At 34.6% G+C, this 20,777-nt stretch overlaps 1 protein-coding gene across 5 annotated transcripts in view; it reads right to left on the bottom strand.

Moving 5' to 3' along the window:
- The window catches only part of man2a2 (mannosidase, alpha, class 2A, member 2), a 42,214-nt gene that overhangs the window by 18,534 nt on the left and 2,903 nt on the right, over window positions 1-20,777 (bottom strand). For 4 of the 5 annotated variants that reach the window (XM_052598180.1, XM_052598176.1, XM_052598179.1 and 1 more), the window contains 8 exons: window positions 19,139-19,294; window positions 17,027-17,284; window positions 7,016-7,160; window positions 4,394-4,565; window positions 2,929-3,056; window positions 2,636-2,809; window positions 1,335-1,521; window positions 273-450 (listed from right to left, as the gene is read on the bottom strand). In XM_052598180.1, the coding sequence (XP_052454140.1) occupies window positions 273-450; window positions 1,335-1,521; window positions 2,636-2,809; window positions 2,929-3,056; window positions 4,394-4,565; window positions 7,016-7,160; window positions 17,027-17,284; window positions 19,139-19,270 (1,374 nt within the window). In that variant the 5' untranslated portion in view covers window positions 19,271-19,294. Of the gene's footprint in view, window positions 1-272; window positions 451-1,334; window positions 1,522-2,635; window positions 2,810-2,928; window positions 3,057-4,393; window positions 4,566-7,015; window positions 7,161-17,026; window positions 17,285-19,138; window positions 19,875-20,777 lie in introns of all 5 variants that reach the window. The other variant, XM_052598177.1, reaches the window with a different exon arrangement.

Raw genomic sequence — 20,777 nt, 5'->3', positions numbered from 1 at the left:
TCAAATTCATTTCACATTTTTTCCAAAAATCCAAAACATCCGTGCTCTTTTCTTCCCTCACAAACAAGTTAAATTATTCATTCAAATTATTCCTAGTTGTACATCAGAAGCTGAGCTGAAGGAGCTGTGTTTGTTTAAAAAAAAACAAGATTTCTGACATTGCAGAAATAGATTTAGATCTATTAAACCTCTTCCTGACAAACCTACAGACAATTATTGTAGTTTTCTATTCATTTACAGGTTAGAGCCTCTATGTTTTTCAGAAGGCATACCTTTACATGCATTTCTGGGTGAGAGTTCATGTAGTCGAACAGTTTCTGGTAGTTGAAGTACTGCTGGTCCCACTCTAAAGCTTTGTCGTAGCGGAAGTCATCCCCAAGAGGAACCAGCAACACTTTGCTACGAAACAGCTTGGATTTTTTACGGTACTGATCAAGCAGAACGCCAGCCCTGAAACAGAAAATGTCAAATGTGAAGTAAATCCCTGGATAGGTTTTTATTAAGTCTGGCAATCGATTAAAAACAAGTTTTTAAGCACTGAATAGACAAAAAGTGGTGTATATACACACTACCTGTTTCTTTAACTTAAAGAAATTTTACTGGGCAAGGACACACAGACTGATCAAAACAGACATTTATTAACATTTATAAAGTAAAATAAAAAATACTGTAGTTTTGAACTTTCTATTCATCAAAGATCTGAAGGATTCACTTTAAAAAAAAAAACAGAAGTTATTTTTTAATAATATTGCACAATACAGCAGCTTTTAATCTTTTTAATTTTAATTTAATTTTAACCTGTAATAATTTTATATAATTAATACAATTATATAAAATAAAATTTTACAATTAGCACTTTTTTTTGTATGTAGTTTTTGACAATCTTTTTTTGTTGTTGTTATTTTAATTGTAAATAAATGAAAATATTTTTTTTGAATTCATATCTTAAATGATACTTAAATGCTCAAGGTTTCATCTAAGCAGATCAATGTCTACTCATAGGAAAGTAAGAAAACACGTTTGAACATTTTGAAGGAAATGACTCATTATTCAAGTAAACCTGAAAGAACTCTGGAGCCTAATGACAAATGCAAACTAATTGCTACAAGCTTGTAATATCCAGGTTTTCTTCTGCAGATCAAGAGAGCATTGGATTTGGGTTCGAGCCCAGTTCAGACGCGACTCGTATAAATACAGCTGGTGCCAGCTGGGTGATGGACAAATGAATTTTGTTGGCTAACACAGGAAATTAACCTACATTCATTCTTTGGCTTAACTCCCTGGAATCCAATTATTTCCCAGGTTTCAGAAAACAATCAGTCCTCGGGCCTCACCTCTCAGCTATGTTGGCATCTGTGATGGCTCGGGGCGGCACCTTCCACGGGCAGTTGACTCGACTGCCCGGCAGTCTCTTGAAATCAAACTGGCAGCAGATCTTGGGGTCTGGGCCGCATGTATGAGGCACGTCGTAGCTGTAAAATGGCATCATGTGACAGAACATGTCTGTGCCCGATTCAATATCTGGAAATAAAGAAATTAAACTTTTATGTGTAAGTCTCCAAGAATGCTTGGCAAGCCTCCTTGGCAAAGCTTTAAAAAACTTTTGCCAAGGGTTTGTGCTTTTCGAAACCTTAATTTAAAGCCTTTCCAACATGTAATGAATAATTATAAACACTATATTCTGGTCTATTATAGTTATTTAATAAAACATTAATGTTTTGTCATGATGCTAGGTTGTTGTTGTTTATTTTTGACTAGTTGCGAGAGTGCTTCCTAATGTGTTTCAGGAGTTGTTTGTACAGTTTTAGAGGGTTAATATGCAGTTATATGTATAGATGTTATATGTATATGTTATATGTAGAAGTCAAAACTAAACATGCCCTTCATTACATGGTTCAATGAGACTCTTAAGGGATCTTATCATTGTCGACCGAGAGAAAATCATAAGTTTTATCACTAAGAAACGTAACAAAACCCTCAGTTTGACAAATCATTCATATCTAAAACATAAAAGTGCCAGATGATCAAGCACCCCTAATAAGCAATACTGCAATTGTTAACCAAAACTAAAACTATTAAACAATTGTTTTTGTTATTGCAATCAAAAAAAATAAAATTAATTAATTAAATAAATAATAAATATGTACACACACACGTTGTTATTATGAAATAACTTGTACTAAGATTATTAAAAAATAATTTACATTAATTGAAATAAAATTGAAGTAAAGTAAAATACAAATATTAGATTAAACTACTAAAATTACTAAAACTGGAATTAAAATAATTCTAAAATATCAAGCAAAATATAACCTTACAAATTTACAACAAAAAAGATCAAATGTTGCTTCGCCAACTTACTTAAAATACATTTAAATACTAAAATTATTAAACCTAAAACAAAAATACATTTAAAACATTAAATAAAAAGTTAACCTTAAATAACAAACAAAAATCATGGTTAACTTAATATGATTTTGAAGTAAAGTACTAAAAATAAAATATAAATTAAGCTGAATAGAAATAGAAAAAAAAAAAATGACACACACAAAAAATACAATTGTAATAAAGATGATTTTAAATTAACAAATATATTTATTTAAATGCTTGTTTTTGTTTTTTTGTAGTCATTCACCCCAGGCCTGCCTCCACATGAACTCAAGGCTCCGTGTGGCAGCAAAGTGCTTCTTGATGGAGTAATGGACCCTCTGGATCAGCATGCTGCTTATGTTCGCCTGTTTCAGTAGGTAAGGCATCGTGGCACTGTGCCCGAACGGATCAACGGCCCAGCCTGAGCGAGGAATCACACCTGCAGTAACACACCCATTAAACTTACAAACCACTTTAAAAATTAAACCCACATCGCCTACATCTAGAACAAATGCGCTAAAAGATAAGCAATCCACACCATCCATAAAACAATCTTACCCAGATTTTTCTCTAGCCACTGATGGCCTTCAATCAGCTGATCGATCATGGCGAAATAGTGAGCGTTGGCCTCATCCGTCATGACCCAGCCTCCCGTCACCATCTCAAGCTGTCCGCTAAGGATCAGCCTGGAAGAAAATAGGATTTAGAAAGGATTCTTCAAATTAAAAGCACTGATCACAAGATGAGGTTAAATCCATGACATTAGATCAGGGTTTATGAGGAGCGTCTAGACTAATTAACCTTCAGCGGATTACTGAGTTAAGATGAACAGATCAAGAGTGGGCATGAGGGACTGAATCCAAACACAAGAGACAGAATGAGGGCACAGAACCGCCAACATTACAGAGACCCGAAGGGAACATTTTCCAAGTGATTTCCACAGCGGCTCAGTCAGGAATTGACTGGATTATGAACTGGATGGGATATGATTACATTTAAAATATCTCTTTACTATTTTAATATATTTGAAAAATGTAATTTATTCCTGTGATGCAAAGCTGAATTTTCAGCATCATTGCTTACCTTGTTTTATCGGAAATCCTTCTAATATGCTGATTTGCTGCTCAAGAAACATTTCTTGTTATTTTCAGTATTTTAAACAGTTCAATATATTTATGGAAACATTTTGTTTTTCAATATTCTTTGATTTATAAATTCAAAAGAAAAGCATTTATTTGAAATATGAAACTTTATGTCATTATAAACGTGTAATAGTGTAACTCTTAATTTAATGCAACCTTGCTGAATAAAAATATTAAGTTATTTTAAAGTGAAATTTTCTTTCAAGGGCAGAGCCAGCTTTGATTATGAAGATTATGAAACTTATTATTCATAAGGTTATGAAGAGAAACTAATAAAGTTTGATTTTTGAATTAGTTTAAATATACTATTTTAAGATCATATTATTTTTAAACTTCACATTTTATTTAAAGGGATAGTTCACCCAAAAATGAAAACTCTGTCATTAATTGCTCATCCTCATATCATACCAAACCCATTAGACCTTCATTCATCTTCAGAAAACAGATTTTTTTTTATAAAACCCAAGAGCTCTCAGACCCTGCATAGACAGCAAACATAGTAAGGACATTGATAAAATAGTCCATGTGACATCAGTGGTTCAGCCTTAATTTTCTGAAGCTACAACAGAAAAACGAAAATAACTTAATTACATTTATTTCCTTCCATGTCAGTCTTCGATGCACGTTCACATAACATTACAGCTGAAGCACTGATGTCACATGGACTACTCTAACAAAGTTCGGACTTCCTTTCTGGGCCTTAAATGTATCAGTTGCACTGCTGTCTATGGAGGGTCAGAAGCTCTAGGATTTCATAAAAAACATCTTAATTTGTGTTCTGAAGATGAATAGAAGGGTTTGGAATGACATGAGTGGGAGTAATTAATGACAGAATTTTTATTTTTGGGTGAACTATCCCTTTAACACAAAACGTTACTCACTTGCGCATTGCCTCTTGTTTATGGACATCTGTGGTTTCCCACCACTTGGCGAAGAACGAGATTTCCGACCAAATGAATTTCCTGCGAGGATCTTCGGCCAGTTTCACCACCATGTTGTTGAAGATATGCTGGGTTTGGTCATTGTAGTACTTGTCAAATGTTTTGATCCATCCTGTCACAAAAAGAAAATTGAAGGTACAAAGTCACAGTTAAAACCATCCGAGGACGGCAAACGGATCAGATCTAGTTCTGCCAGCACAGAAGGAAGTGTGTGCTAAAAACAAATGCTCTTTTAATAAAACACTGAACTGTTTCTAAGAAGCACAGCCATTTGGCCGCAATTGGTTCCTTGAAGAACAACCTGTTCAATCTAACACTGTCTGTTCATTATTCAGAGGCTGGACTGTTCAAATGTCTTTCTGTCAAGCTGTTGCTCCAGCGCTGACCCTCAGAATGACAGAAAGACATTTTGAGTCGCGGTAGACTGATTGAAACATATAGGGAACATGTTCAGTATTACACAATCTGCATTAAATGCGCAGCACCACAAAGACCAGTGACACAGTACTGACCCCAATAAAACAACAGAGAATCGGTTCACTGGCCTTAAAGAATTAGATTCTTCATTCTTTTTTATACCGCTGTAATAAATGGCAACTGCAGGGGTTCACGAGCAGATTTGGAAACGTATCTGTCGTGTGGTTGATGCTGAAACTCATTGTGTTTCTCTTAAGGTGCATCACAAATTGTGCCAACGCTGCAAAATGCAAGCCCAGTAACTGACCCACTTTACCTGCGAGACTCTTTTGGATACGCATTGCTAGGTGCTAGACTGAGGATGCTGCTTCAACAACTAAAAATGAAAAATGTTACATCCACTTAAAGACGGAGGGTGAAAACATTCTAGTAGAGATTGAAACTTAATAAGATTTTTAAATGCTTGATGTGAAATGTGTTCAAAAAGATGAACAGGACCATAAAAATATCACAAGCAGCCAATGCTCCAATTAGAATATTTACAGAATATAATTTTTTTTTTTTTTTTTTTTTTTACTTTTATTCATGATTAAACACATTATATTGATCAAAAGTGACAGTAAAGACATTTTATGCTAAAAATGATTTATATTTCAAATAAATGCTTTGGTTTATTTATTCTATTCATCAAAGAATCCTGAAGAAATCATGATTTCCTCAAAAATATTAAGTAGCACAACCGTGTTCAACATTGATAATAAGAAGAAATGTTTCTTGAGCTACAAATGAGCATATTAGAATTCATTCTTAAAGGATCATGTGACACTAGGGGTTGTACGACTACTGATTTCTTCTAGTTGATTTTTATTTTAAAAATACTCAAGTTACTCGAAAACTCGTGGTACACACTACTGTAAATGACAAGACATTGAATATTTCTTATCAATAAACGCTTATTAATTCATAGTCTTATGCAACAATTACATTTGTAAATTGTCAAACCTTTATAATTATGGCATTACATATTTCAACTTTCATGTAACTATCAAATTTCATGTAGTCATGTAGCGACCTACAGTGCATTAATGCTTACATTTTTTATCTAACACGTGTTCCCTGGGAATTGAACCCACAACCTTTTATGCTGCTAATGTAATGCTCTACCACTGAGCCACAGGAACACTAATCAAATAAATGCAGCCTTGAAAATATGATTAATATCAAATTAATATTAAATACAAATCATAGGAGTAGTTTAAATTAATGTGACAAATTTGTGTATTATTAAATAATACTATTATTTTGATTAATAGTATAATTAATAGTAGTAATAATACATTTAATATACTACATCTTATTGAATTTTTTTAAAAAAAAGATTTTTACATTTTATTTACCAATTTATTATAAATATCAACAAGTCTATGTCTATTTCTAATAACATTCTGATGTTGATAATATTAGTTCCTATTGGAGCTATATTGAAGGGAATGCTCTTGTGAGGAAGAGACTGAATGTTTTTTTTAATAAAGATTTCTGAATTATATTCCTCTTTTTGTAACCAGCATTATTATTAATATTTACCCACATCCACCTCAGCTGTTGGCTAAGATCAAAAATAAGTCTTCAAACCTCTCATTCTCTACCTCTGAAAGTAGGTTTGCATTATCAAAATAACAAGTCGAAAGGTCACCTACAGGAAGTGATTATGGGCTCATTCTCATTAGTGATTAGTGATCGGAGCATCGCTTTAAACGGATCCATACAACTTGTGTACTTCTGAAGCCATGAATTTGTTTATTCAATGAAAATCAACTTCATTGGGCTGATAACTGGAGATCTAGGGCAGATTTAAACATTATTAGTGAATTAGTGAATATTTTATGATCCTTTTATGGTGGTTTTGTGTTTTGTCAGTTCCAGTTACATGACTAATTGAAAACACAAAACACAACTTACACTCGAGACTGCAGATTTAATGTATTATGCATGTAGCATGAAATCTGATAGCAGAACAACTACTTGACATACAGTATAAGCACAGCTTTTGTGTTTATTACTCTTTCAAACTAATCTGGGTTAAAGTGAATCATTCCCAACACTGAAAGAGTAAACTCAGGCCAGGGCTTCGGTTTCAATGCTTACCTGGATCGTTGTGCGAATGAGGGACCACAAACACTTGCAGGGGCTCGTCGTCCCACTCGTTGGGCTCATAGGTGATCTCAAAGCCTTGCTTCCAAACACCTCCATCCACATTATCGAAGCTCAGCAAGGAGTATACATCCAGCATCTGTGGTCAAGCAAACAATTCAGAGATTGTCTCGAATGTTATTGCATGAGCTCATCTGGATCAGTCTTGATCCGCTTCACAATTCCCAAAAATCTTTACAAAAACCTCCACTTGGGGACACAAAAATGTGATAAAGATGTTACATTACAAGTGAGTGCTAGATGATGGCAAATGTCATTTCAAATCTGATCTAAAAATAGGCAAAAACAATTAAACATCAAATTTCAGCAGCTAAAATCCACAATGGCCAATTCCAATTTAAGAATAACCAATTAAAATAAGATTAAAGATAAAGTAATTGTAAAAATGCTGATAAATAACGTGCATTACTAGGAGAAAATTACGTAAATGGTGATGGCAAATGTAATCTGAATTTAAATCTAATCTAAAATAGGAAGAAACAATTAAACAACTAATAACCGCTGATATTACTTTGGTTTTTGACCACTGAAAATGTGTACAATTTAACCATTTACTCCTGGAGCCAAATTTACATCCCAGTATATCTGGAACTGAACCATACAGGGCCTTAAATACGAAGATGCCAAAAGGAAAGTTTCTTAACAGGGCTCCAGACTGCGACCAAATGGTCGCATTTTGCGACCAAATTTTGAGAGTGTGCGACTGAATTTTACATCCAGTCGCACATGTGCGACCAGTAGATTTGCACGCGCACGCACGCAAACACACACACACACTTGCACACACTCGCGTCTCATTGAGTGATGCCTGTCTGTGAGGCGGCAAATGCGTGTGAGAAGAATAGGGAATGGCCACTGTAAGTGGCTAAAATGTGTGGAGGGGGAGGGGCCTAGAGATAATTGAGCGGGCGTAAACATCTGTGGGAAGGAAACGGAGACAAATATCATCACAACCTGATATGTGTGTGCGTCTGAGCCATACCTGTCAAGTATCCCGTTTTGGCCGGGAAAGTCACGTATTTTACCCTTCTTTCCCGCCGTCCTCCCGTATTAGTATTTTCCCGTAAATCTCCCGTATTTTTAATTATTAATTTTTTTACCTGCGTTATTAATAAAATAATAATAATAAAAACATTCCCAATCTGAGCTCTGTCACTAGTCTCGCGATAACTCCCACCTGTAGCAGCCTGTCGCGAGGGGTGTGTGAGGTCAGATGACATGAGTTATAACGTGGGAAAAACAACAACAACAAAAGAAAAAACAGAGACGGATGATGGATGCTACAATAGAGAGTGAAGAAAAAAACCAAAAACCATGTGTAAATACCGTGATAAATGGGACAGCGAATTTACTTTTTTTAAAGAATGCAAAGTCTGCAACAAATTGGTACAACAACTCACTAAAAGAGTAAAAGAAAAGTTATGTGAAATGAAAAGAAAAACTGTTAAAGAAAAGCAATATGAAATGAAAAGAATGTGTGGAATTAAAATAAAATGTAAATGTAAAGACATCAATGTTAAATTAACAGAAAATATGCAAATAAGCCTTTAAATAAATGCTCTTCATATATACCCTTTTGTGTTTTAATTTGGGCTATAACACCTGTCTTAAAATGTAAGGGATACTGGAGCTTTGTTGGGGTGGTGGGACTGCTCGCAATGGGCGCTGGAAAATTTCCCTTATTTTCAAATCCAAAACTTGACAGGTATGGTCTGAGCTATGAGCAAGCGAACTATTGATTCGTTCTTCCGACCTGCGGCTAGTGTACCAGTGCCAGAGCCTAGTGTCACCGTCAGATGATGATTCAAAGTCAGAGGTTGGTGTGGCTAAAAAAGTCCGCACCAGGGCCGGTGTGGTGAGAAATCCAGTCCCCCCGCGAAATCGAGTCCGCTTAGGACCAAGGCGGTAGCTGTTTTAAATGCCTGATCAAAAGTTGTTATCGCGATAACTTGTATGGCTAATCGGACCTGCGGTAGCTTGTTGTTTCAAGCTAAAATAATTTAATAAAAGCAACATACAGAATGTAATCGATCAAAATGTTTTTTAAATGTCATAAAACTAGCAACATCTCATAAATAATGCATTGTAATTAGTTTTAATATTCGGTCACTAGAACGCTTCTGCACAGCTTTTGAATATATTTTCCAGTTCTAAAATAATAATAATAATAATAATTCAGTTGTGATGAATAAAACACGTTTAGCCCACAAATTCAAAAGATTGTGGGATAGTAGAAAGATAATTATTAATAAAACAAACCTACGTACAATATTACACACACACACACACACACACACTTTGATTATTTATTTTGACTTACTACCTAATTCATGTAATTTTTACATTATTTTAAATATTGTAATAAGTACTTATGTTGTTATATATGGTTTTGCTTACAAGCAGTTCATGTATTGCAATTGCTGATTGTATATTATTTAAGAAACTATTGTTTTCAAAGAAAATCATACAGCAATTATCACACTACATAAATTCATTATGATGACAGAAATTACAATTGTAATTGACTTTAACTCATATAACAGTACATAAAATAGTACAACAGTTACGTGTACTATTACAAATCAGTAATTGTAAGTGAATAATGGCTGTTTGTGCACTGAAAGTAACTAAAAATACAGCTAGTTTATAATTGCTAATTATAAGTTGCAATTATAATATAATTTTACACATTTTCTTTTTACATATAAATGTTCAATCAATATGAAAACTATCAATGTAAGACATTTATACATTTTTCAAAATACATAACATTTTCAAAGAATCTTTACAGAAAGACATACTGTTGTGTCTATATGGTCGAAAACACCCTCACTGTTTTAATAGTTGGTGCTAAATGCATTAGTCGTCATACATACAGCAAGCAAGCCAAAGGCAACGGTGGTTAATAAAGAAAAATCTGTAAGATGTCGATACTGGAGTAAAAAAAACTTTGGAGAAACCAAACTAACCAAAAACACTGGGGACCAGTTCTCCTCTGTATATACAGTCTGAACATTTGGTAAAATATCATTGGTAGTTAACAGTGTTACTGCATTGATTCAGCTGTAAGGTTAGAGGTTAATTGTGCCATGTACAGGCAGCAACATTGTTTTCTCTGTGGCCCAGGTGAGGCATGCAGTGGCAGTGAAGAGTGCTAAGGTGCAGTCATCCATTCATAAATTCTTGCTTTTTTGCTGAAACTGGAAACAGTTCATCCTATGTGAAGTCCATTGTGGAAGATTGGGGAATCATCAGTCTCAACGTAACTCGAGAGCATCTCGGGACAGGGCTTCTGTGGTAAAGAAAAATATAAAAATGTTTAGGAACTGTAGTATAATAACAATTTTTTTCCTCTCTGCCTTTGTAATATACAGTATGCTGGAAGAATTTCTTGACATCATACAGAACGGGTTCAGAATACAACAGAAGCAGGAAACATCAAAAATCACTGTTAACCGTAGAGCATCGGTTAAAAATTCTTGCAAAAATCAAGTTATGATTTATGTGTATGTTGTTATATAAACAATCAAACAGACGTAAATGTAATCTGTTAACCTCAGTCTATTTTGCATTCAAACATTGCTTTAAATACAGAGGCAGGTGATTTATTTGAGCAGAGTTTGTTTTCTGCCCCCACTATTTGGAAAGGCTAATATATATATATATATATATATATATATATATATATATATATATATATATATATATATATATATATATATATATATATATATATATATATCCTATTTGCAATTAAACAAAAAACTGCTGCAATTTACTGTTAATTTCATTCATAATTATTCACTTACTGAACGCTATTATAAAAGTATATGTGTTTGTTTATGTTAAATAAAAGATAAACATGAGAAAAGAGTCGTATTTTCACTTAAAATTGCATCTTGAACAATCGGGTCCCACCTAGCGAGGACCCCTAAGATGGCGGCCGTCGCGATGCCTGTGCGCAGGACGCAACGGAGGCACTTGTCCTGCACGAAGGACACGAGACAGTTACTAATGTTCACTAAAAATCTATATTATTAACGTATTAACTACCTGCAAAATCCGTTCATATGTGGAAAAAATAGCAGATGGAGTTGATAAAACGCCTGAACAATGAATACAGACCTCATCGACAAAGATCGCAAGAAAAAAGGCTTGAACAATCGGGTCCCACCTAGCGAAAACCCCTAAGATGATTCATTATTATTATCACTACTAACGTTACTACTATTATTTGTGTGTGTATTGTCAGTGTCGTATTACTGTACAGGGACAGTGGATAATATTAGTTGTTAATAAGAAAATCAAATCATTAATCGCCCCTCCCCTCCACACCCAAATGCCTGCGTGTGCAGGACGGGTTTAAGCACTCCTCTAGTTCTGTCATACTCGTCCACAAATCACACGAAGATTTTTAGTGTGAATTACTACCTGTCTTGTGTCCTTCGTGACAACTGCCTCCGTTGCGACTTGCGCACAGGCATCGGGAGGGCCGCCATCTTAGGGGTCCTGGCTAGGTGGGACCCGATTGTTCAAGATGCATTTTAAGTGAAGATACGACTCTTTTCTCGTGTTTATCTTTTATTTAATATAAACAAACACATATACTTTTATAAAAACGTTCATTAAGTGAATAATTATGAATGAAATTAATAGTAAATTAAGGCACAATAAATCAAAAGGAGATTTTCATTGCAGCAGTTTTTTGTTTAATAGAAAATAGGATATATATATATATATATATATATATATATATATATATATATATATATATATATATATATATATATATATATATATATATATATATATATATATATATATATATATATATATTAGCCTTTCCAAATAGTGGGGGCAGAAAACAAGCTCTGCTCAAATAAATCACCTGCCTCTTTATTTAAAGCAATGTTTGAATGCAAAATAGACTTGAGTTTAACAGATTACATTTACGTCTGTTTGATTGTTTTTATAACAACATACACATAAATCATAACTTGATTTTTGCAAGAATTGTAAACCGATGCTCTACGGTTAACAGTGATTTTTGATGTTTCCTGCTTCTGTTGTATTCTGAACCCGTTCTGTATGATGTCAAGAAATTCTTCCAGCATACTATAGTACAAAGGCAGAGAGGAAAAAAAATGTTATTATACTACAGTTCCTAAACATTTTTATATTTTTCTTTACCACAGAAGCCCTGTCCCGAGATGCTCTCGAGTTACGTTGAGACTGATGATTCCCCAATCTTCCACAATGGACTTCACATAGGATGAACTGTTTCCAGTTTCAGCAAAAAAGCAAGAATTTATGAATGGATGACTGCACCTTAGCACTCTTCACTGCCACTGCATGCCTCACCTGGGCCACAGAGAAAACAATGTTGCTGCCTGTACATGGCACAATTAACCTCTAACCTTACAGCTGAATCAATGCAGTAACACTGTTAACTACCAATGATATTTTACCAAATGTTCAGACTGAATATACAGAGGAGAACTGGTCCCCAGTGTTTTTGGTTAGTTTGGTTTCTCCAAAGTTTTTTTTACTCCAGTATCGACATCTTACAGATTTTTCTTTATTAACCACTGTTGCCTTTGTCTTGCTTTCTGTATGTATGACGACTAATGCATTTAGCACCAACTATTAAAACAGTCAGGGTGTTTTTGACCATATAGACACAACAGTTTGTGTTTCTGTAAAGATTCTTTAAAAATGTTATGCATTTTGAAAAATATTTAAATGTCTTACATTGATAGTGTGCATATTGCTTGAACATTTATATGTAAAAAACAAAAACAACAACAGTAGAATCATTATATTATAATTGCAAGTTATAATTATATAGCAATTATTGCTATCTATATAAACTATCTAGCTGTATTTTTAGTTACTTTCAGTGCACAAACAACCATTATTCACTTACTATACTAAATGGTATATTATTATTATTATTACTCTTTATTTCAGACTCATGGTCCATATGAAAAGAAGAAAGAATGAAGAGGAAAATACACACAGAGAATTTAAAAGACATACAAGCTTGCATTCCAATGCTTCCGCAAACTGGAAAAATACCTTGTATCACTATATAAATATAATAGGCATACTGACGTACTTCATGTAAAATTAATGACATTCGTTTTACATAAAATAATAATATATCTGTATATAATACAACAATAACACGGTTCTGCACAAGCAATTGCGATATTATATCATTTAGATTAACAATATAAATTCACACACACATCGAGTAAGCTGTACGCTATACTGATACTCGAGTAACAAAAAAAAAACCGAGAAATGTTTGATTTTACAACATATAGCTCGTCGGCTATATACTAGCCTATGAAAGATGTAATTTAAAGTACATAAATGGTCATTATAGCAAAGTTCAAACGACAAAAATAAAAACGCGATTTAGCAGGAATTGTAATCAGGCGCTAAAAATTAATACCCATTAAATGTTCGTTGAGCCAATGGGATTACTCGGGGTCCTAAGCGGACTCGATTTCTCGGGCGGACTCGATTTCTCATGACACCGGCCCGTGGTATAGGCAAATGCTAAGGGCGCCACTCATCCATAGGGGCGGCAGAATGAGTGAACGAGTGATTTTTTTTTTTTTTTTACATATTTTTTTTTATAATAGGCTACTATTTAAAAACCATTAATTCAAAACACTTCCAAAAAAAAAAAAAAAAAATCCGGCTCTTCAATCTTCCCCCGCCCATCGAGTGCTTGAAGTGTGTCAGAAACATAGGTCAGAAACAGAGTGCGCGCACGATCAGTTGTTGGTAATTTGTTGTGTAGCGTGCCCGACGCCGCATCCAATGTATACAGCACTGCTTTTGTTAACACACAGCTCGTAGAAACGGGCCTGGCAGCTCGCGCCAGTTCTAGACACGGTGAAAGTTTCCTGATTGTGACGGAAGGCCGAATTTACATGACACATTATAAATGAGCATAGTCTGCGATAGATACAGTGCCAAAAAGAAGAGAAGAGGATAAAGACAGAGGTAAAGAGATGTAGTGAAATAGCAATTTATTGCATAGGAGTAAGAAGATACTATAATTTCATGGCAGTTATTTTTACCTTAAACTTAATGTTAGCAGTTGTTCTGTGATCTGAGTCCCCAGACTGTGATTTTGTACAATCAGTTTTAAGACGCATTTTTTATTATCACTTTTTGTTTTGTTTTTTGTTTTTTTTTTACTCTACAGTTGTGCAGTTTTGGGGGGATACAGTACAGGCCAAAAGTTTGGAAACATTACTATTTTTAATGTTTTTGAAAGAAGTTTCTTCTGCTCATCAAGCCTGCATTTATTTGATCAAAAATACAGAAAAAATGTAATATTGTGTTATATTATTACAACTTAAAATAATTTGTTTTCAATTTATTATACTTTAAATTATCATTTATTTCTGTGATGCAAAGCTGAATTTTCAGCATCATTACTCCATTCTTCAGTGTCACATGTGACATCCAGTCTATCACATGATCCTTTAGAAATCATTCTAATATGATGATTTATTATGAGTGTTGGAAACAGTTCTGCTGTAATGTGTGTGTGTGTGTGTGTGTATATATATATATATATGCATGAGGCGCCAGGTAAAATCTTGCAAATTGGTCAGGGCCGGCCCTGGTCCACACTCACCATTTTCGAGAAGACTGGCTGTAAGAATTCAGATGGCTGAGGTACTATAATTATTAGTTATTATAACTATTATTAATTATTATAACTACTTTTCACCAAATACAAAAGCCAGCTCGACCTTCAAAGGAAGAATGGCTTAAAACTTAACGAAACATACAACAACGATAAAGCATGCACACAAACTTTTTTACTATGCACATTTTTTATTCTGAGTGTATGGAATTTTGTTTACTATTTGTACTGTCATGACAGCGATGGTGCTGTCAGTTTACCTTGTTGCATCTTCAAAAGTGCAGAATAAAATGTGACACTGAATTTGAAACGGCACATTGTAATTTCTGCATCTATTATTAAAGTATTTATTAGTAATACAGTGGAAATTAGTAGATTTGGTTAGCATGTTGATTTACGGTGTGCGCCCCTAAATTTTCTGGTTGTGCCCCTAAAATTTTCAGTTGGGGGCCACTGTGCTCCTAGTGTAAAAAGTTAGTCTGGAGCCCTGCTTAAGACCCAGTAGGGCATTATGATATCTTTGATACTTCTTGAGTTACAGACATCCAAACTTGGAAGAAAAAACTGGAAAAGTGCCTTTTCCCATTATTGAATGCTCACCATTGGCATGTAATGCAAACAAAGACTGCTAAAGTTAACAATTTTACTAACAGACCAAAATAACAATGATGCGGTCATCTTTCTGAAGTCATTTTTACTCTCTGGTGAAACTCAGGTGAAAATGTTCAATTTGATCCCCCTCTACAAAATAGTGGATTATTGGATTAGTGGGACATTTAATATTGGTTTTCATCACTATACATGTTTATCTTTCTTCAAAACAGATACTGACATAATCATATATTCGAGCCAGCGACCTCTGAATGTGTTGACATTAAAATTAAAAATTAAACTAAAATTAAATTTATCCATTTAGCAGACACTTTTATCCAAAGCGACTTACAGTGCATTCAGGCTATCAATTTTTACCTATCATGTGTCCCCGGGGAATCGAACCCCCAACCTTGCGCTAGCTTGCTTGCTAACACAATGCGTCACCAGTTGAGCCACAGGAACACTAAAAAAAGTTACATTAAAAAAAGTAACTGTAAAAGTTGGAGACTCTAGAAAAACTGTGTGATTATTGATGGAATTCTTGGCAAGGATAGCCACGAAACACAAACAGAGCACCGCAGCTGTAACCACAACAAGTGAATCCCAAAGCCACACTGCAATCCTCTCCCAGAGAACACGGCATTAAACTCAAGCAGGGTTCGTACAGAAACTGCGAAATTAAATTCCAGGACTTTCAAGGTCTTTTCAAGCACTACTTTTTTTTTGTTTTCAAGGACTAAAATCAGAGGTCACAATATTGTTAACTTTTAAATTCTAATAAATTAATAAACAGAAAAAAAACTACAAATAAAGTGCAAAACATGCAAAGCACACAATGGCTGTGGAAACTTGAAAAGATACTATGGCAAAGTTACTGCTTTCCTTATTCAAAGTGATTTTTTTAATGAATATATGATTGACATAAAGAGTAAAACTTCATCATACAAAAGGAAAATTATGAGCTATATCATGCTTGTAGACACTAGGGGTGTGACAATACACTTAGCTCACGAAATGAGACAAAATCCAGATGCTTGGTAAACTAGAATGAGACAATATTTTAATACTATTTTAAGGAAATTTTCAATGACAAACTATTTGTCTTTTAATCACAAAAAGCAAATGCAGAGGAAAAGTTTGTGGACCAAGCTGCTGATATGGAGACGCGCTCCAAGCTTGAAAATGATAACAGTGCAACACAAAGCACCTTAGACTTTATTTGTGTTCCCAAATGAAACTCAAACAGACAGCACTTGCATTAAAAGGGCGAACAATATAATGCAAGCACTATCAAAAGTTTCACCACAAAATCAACTTTTTACTGATATCGCGAGACCACTTTTCACCTCAAGGAGTAATAACGCGAGATCTCGTGTGCTGCTTAAAGCCAGGAGAAACGGCTCTGTATTTATATCAGACGCACTGCATCGTTTATTTTGGCAAAAAAACAAGAGACTGTTTTTATCGAAAACTTAAATGAACACTAATTTTGTACATACTCCCTTTTTAAACATTCAAGTACTTTTGAAGTACTTTTTCATAAATATGGCTGCTTTTAAAGGTTTTCGAGGACTTCAATTTCAAAAAGTCAAATTCAAGTACTTCAACACTTGTACAAACCCTGCTCAAGTCATTCCACACACTTCAGCCCACTGAGATGCCGTTTTGATTCTCACCTGCAGGTCTGTTTGGCTCCTGTGGCCCAGTGCGAACTGGCAATCCAGTGGCTTGACGGAGAGGAAGGTGGGCCTGCCATCAAAGGGCAGCACCCAGGAGCCATTGGCGCTACGGAAAGGGAGGTGACCGCTGGGAGAGATGGCCCCCGTGTCGGTGAGCTCCAGCACAGAGTCTTTGATGTGGCTGATGATCTGATGGTTCTCCTCCAGGAGCTGCTCCAGCTGCTCAATGCGGTTCTGCAACACCGAAATCTGGCTCTGAAAAAACCAGGGGGATGGAGGTGTAAACTATCTACAACATCACATGACTGACCTGAGCGCTCTAGAGAGGGTGGGGCGACACACCGAGGCACACAGGACTGGCATTGGCTGAACTGCGACACGTCTACAGTCTCACTAACAAACTGGATTTTTACTTCATTAAGTAGCAAATCTGAGTGGGGATGTACCAATATTATGTTTATGGTTATGGCCAGAAACGAACAAATGGATGATCTTCTACTATTTTTTTTAAATTAGGGTGGTGCAATTAATCGAAATCGTCATAAAAATCGCGATTTGAGCGTGTGTTATTTTGAGACCTACAATGAACTCTATGACCATCGCATGGCAAAAAAGAAGGAAATAAAACATCCCTGGACAGGGGATTTATTATTTTTTTTGCCATATGTCTAGTTTTGATAAAGCACTCATTGGTTTTTTGGAAATATGTTTCAAATTTATACTGAATGCATTTATGACTGTAAAGCATGTCTATGAGTGTCAAAATCTTGATTGAAATTGAAATCGCAAAATTGATCAAAGAAATCGCGAGTTTTTTTTTTGTCCATATCGCACAGCCTTAGTTTAAATACACCCCAAAAATAAATTGCATATTGAAATGAACAATTTTAAATTTTGCGAGTGAATTTAGCCATCACAATATATAAAATTATTTACAAATTTGAATTAAGTGTAAATAAATACATTCTGTAATGCCCATTGTATAATATCTTAATCTTCGTAAAAATGAATATCTATTTTTCATACTGTATGTTATAATGTGAGGTTGCTTAGACTTACTTGCAAAAATGTAAATGGTTAATTTTAATTTGTGATTTTTATTTTTTTATTATTAAGACAAAATAAAATCATCCAGTTATAATTTTTCGGAAATAAAGTTTATATTGGTACATTTCTACTCAGAATTGCTATTCACATATTCCTTATATACAAGTATGTACATTATATACAAGTAATACACATAAAACAAGTAAATAAAAATTATATATATATATATATATATATATATATATATATATATATATATATATATATATATATATATATATATATATATATATATACATATGTAATAGGTTTAATAGGAAATAGGTTTTCAAAAGAACTATCTAATAGTCCTTAGAAACGTCTCAGATCCTTTCTTTAAAGTAAATTCACAGGATTTATTTCTTTTTTATTCTGCTATTTTATCATCCCCCAGGCGGATCACAAGGCTGATGGCTTAGAAAGGTAATAGCACACCTCTCCCCAACACGCCGCATGATTTGAGGTAACATTCAGATCCGTAGTACAAAGGGTGAGGGATGAGTTACATGTAAAAACGTACTACTTAGGATTGGGACTTCCTTCAAATCCCTTGCCTTAGCAAATATTACTAATATCAAGTGTCACAGAAGCTTTAAGTGTTCGCCGGTGCAAAGCTCAATGACAATCAAACTGAAAAATGATTTAGTACAGGCTTTTATTTTCTTTTTATTTTCTGAGGCTTATGATATGAAGCACATAAAACATGTTAATACATGTGTCATCCTGTACAAGAACACCAACACATTTTCCTAATAATTAGGCTTTTTGCTTTTAAAAAGCCTTTGGTTTTGTAGCAGAAAAAAGCCAGCACTCAGGGAGAGTTAGTCACCAGCTAATTTAGTAGTTAATTAGCTCGAGTCAGAGCCAGAAACGAATTGGTCACATCACTAGCTTTAACACTTGCTGGCCTGAAAAAAACTCATGCGAAGACTTTGATAAATGGAGCCATTCAAACAGACCAACCCAGCAAAAAAATTTAATCCAGGACAAAGGGAATTCATAAAGAGCTGACCGCCCACTTACCCTAGGAAAGTTCCCGGCGCTGTGTCTCCTGGCGGGATCGTGCTGGACGCGGTCCAACATCAGGTAGAGAGAGAAGACGGCCACGCAGAAGATGGCCCCGCCGCAAACGGTCACCTGCTTCTTCAGTTTCATCCTCCTCGGCTTATCTGACGGATGCTAATGTCCAGGTCAAGAGGAGCGGAGACAAAAGAAGAGAGAGGGAGTTCTGATGAAGCTGTGTCAAAACAGTGCTGGGAAAGGATTTGCCCACCTCTGCTCTCCCACAGAGCTCCAAATTCTAAAGCAGGGGCTTGTGGGACAGGGGAGAAGTGGTTAAATATACACGGGGGACGACGATCAGCGGGAACCGAGCAGCAGTCTGTCAACTGTGACCGAACCACGGCCAATTCCAGCCTCCTTCAAAGCGCCTCTTGTCCTCAGCCATTCAAACCGAAGAAGAGAAGGGGAAGAAAGAGCAACACAGGTTCTGAACAGCGGGAGCCCAGACAGGGAATCTAATGTCCCTCCGGCAAAGCTGCTCTATGTGTGTGTGTGTGTGTGTGTGTGTGTGTGTGTGTGTGTGTGCGTGCGCATATATATGTCATTACGTTGAGGACATGTCCCCAGCACTTTCTCAAACAGCTTCCGACAGGGATGGACCTAATACAGCATCTCCAGTTCTTGAGCTAGAGTTCTCACTTTGTTACTAGTTAATGTTCTCCTGCTCAGCTCAGACGCACGCTCCAATCTAGCATTTCTGTGGATCGACATACAGAAAGATATAAAGCAAAATTCAAATAAATCATGAAATACATCAAGTGATGTACACTGCCAATTCTGGTTAAATAAAATAGCAATAAAATGTTATATCAGGGGCCAATTAAAACCCAAAAACATGAAATGAAGCAGATGGAAGTAATGTTTAATATATATATATATATATATATATATATACACTTTTATTTCAAAATATTATTACAAATTATTACAGTGTATAAATAAAGCCAAAAACTGTTATTAACACTAGAAATATTTATTATTATTATTATTATTATTATTATTATTATTATTATTATTATAGTACAATATATAATTGATTTAATAAATATTAATAAACATAATATAATTTTTATATATAATATACAGTTTTGTATAAAAAAAAAATTTAATAAATAATTGAAAACTACAATTATTAAACAGAATTTTCATTCACTGAAATAAAGCTATAATAAAATAGAAATATCAGATGACAACCATAAACTGTGATATAAAATACATTTAAAGTTTACATTCAAAGTGCTTTTGTACTGGAATAAAAATGTAAAGTTCGGATATAATCACTGCTGTCTACAGAAGCGATCAAAATAGAATAAATGAACTGTTTTAAAGTGACCACGCTTCAAATAAAAATTTCATCAATTACAACATAATGCCAGCAGGTGGAGACGAGTGACTTAAAAAAAAAAAGACGTTGAGAAAACGTCGAATCATTCAGGAATGAAACAAGTGAAGTCTTTATGAGCGAGTCATTGAATTACTTGTTGAACTTATTTTTTTTTCATCAATTTGTTGAATATTGTATTTTATAAATAGACTGCAGTGATTTTTACTAGAAACTCTAGTAAATGACATGTTATTTTGTTTAGTTGTCTTTTCTTTC

This window comes from Carassius gibelio, chromosome B25 (assembly GCF_023724105.1).
Source record: "Carassius gibelio isolate Cgi1373 ecotype wild population from Czech Republic chromosome B25, carGib1.2-hapl.c, whole genome shotgun sequence".
Taxonomy (NCBI): domain Eukaryota; kingdom Metazoa; phylum Chordata; class Actinopteri; order Cypriniformes; family Cyprinidae; genus Carassius; species Carassius gibelio.
This window is presented reverse-complemented; position numbering and strand designations above follow the sequence as displayed.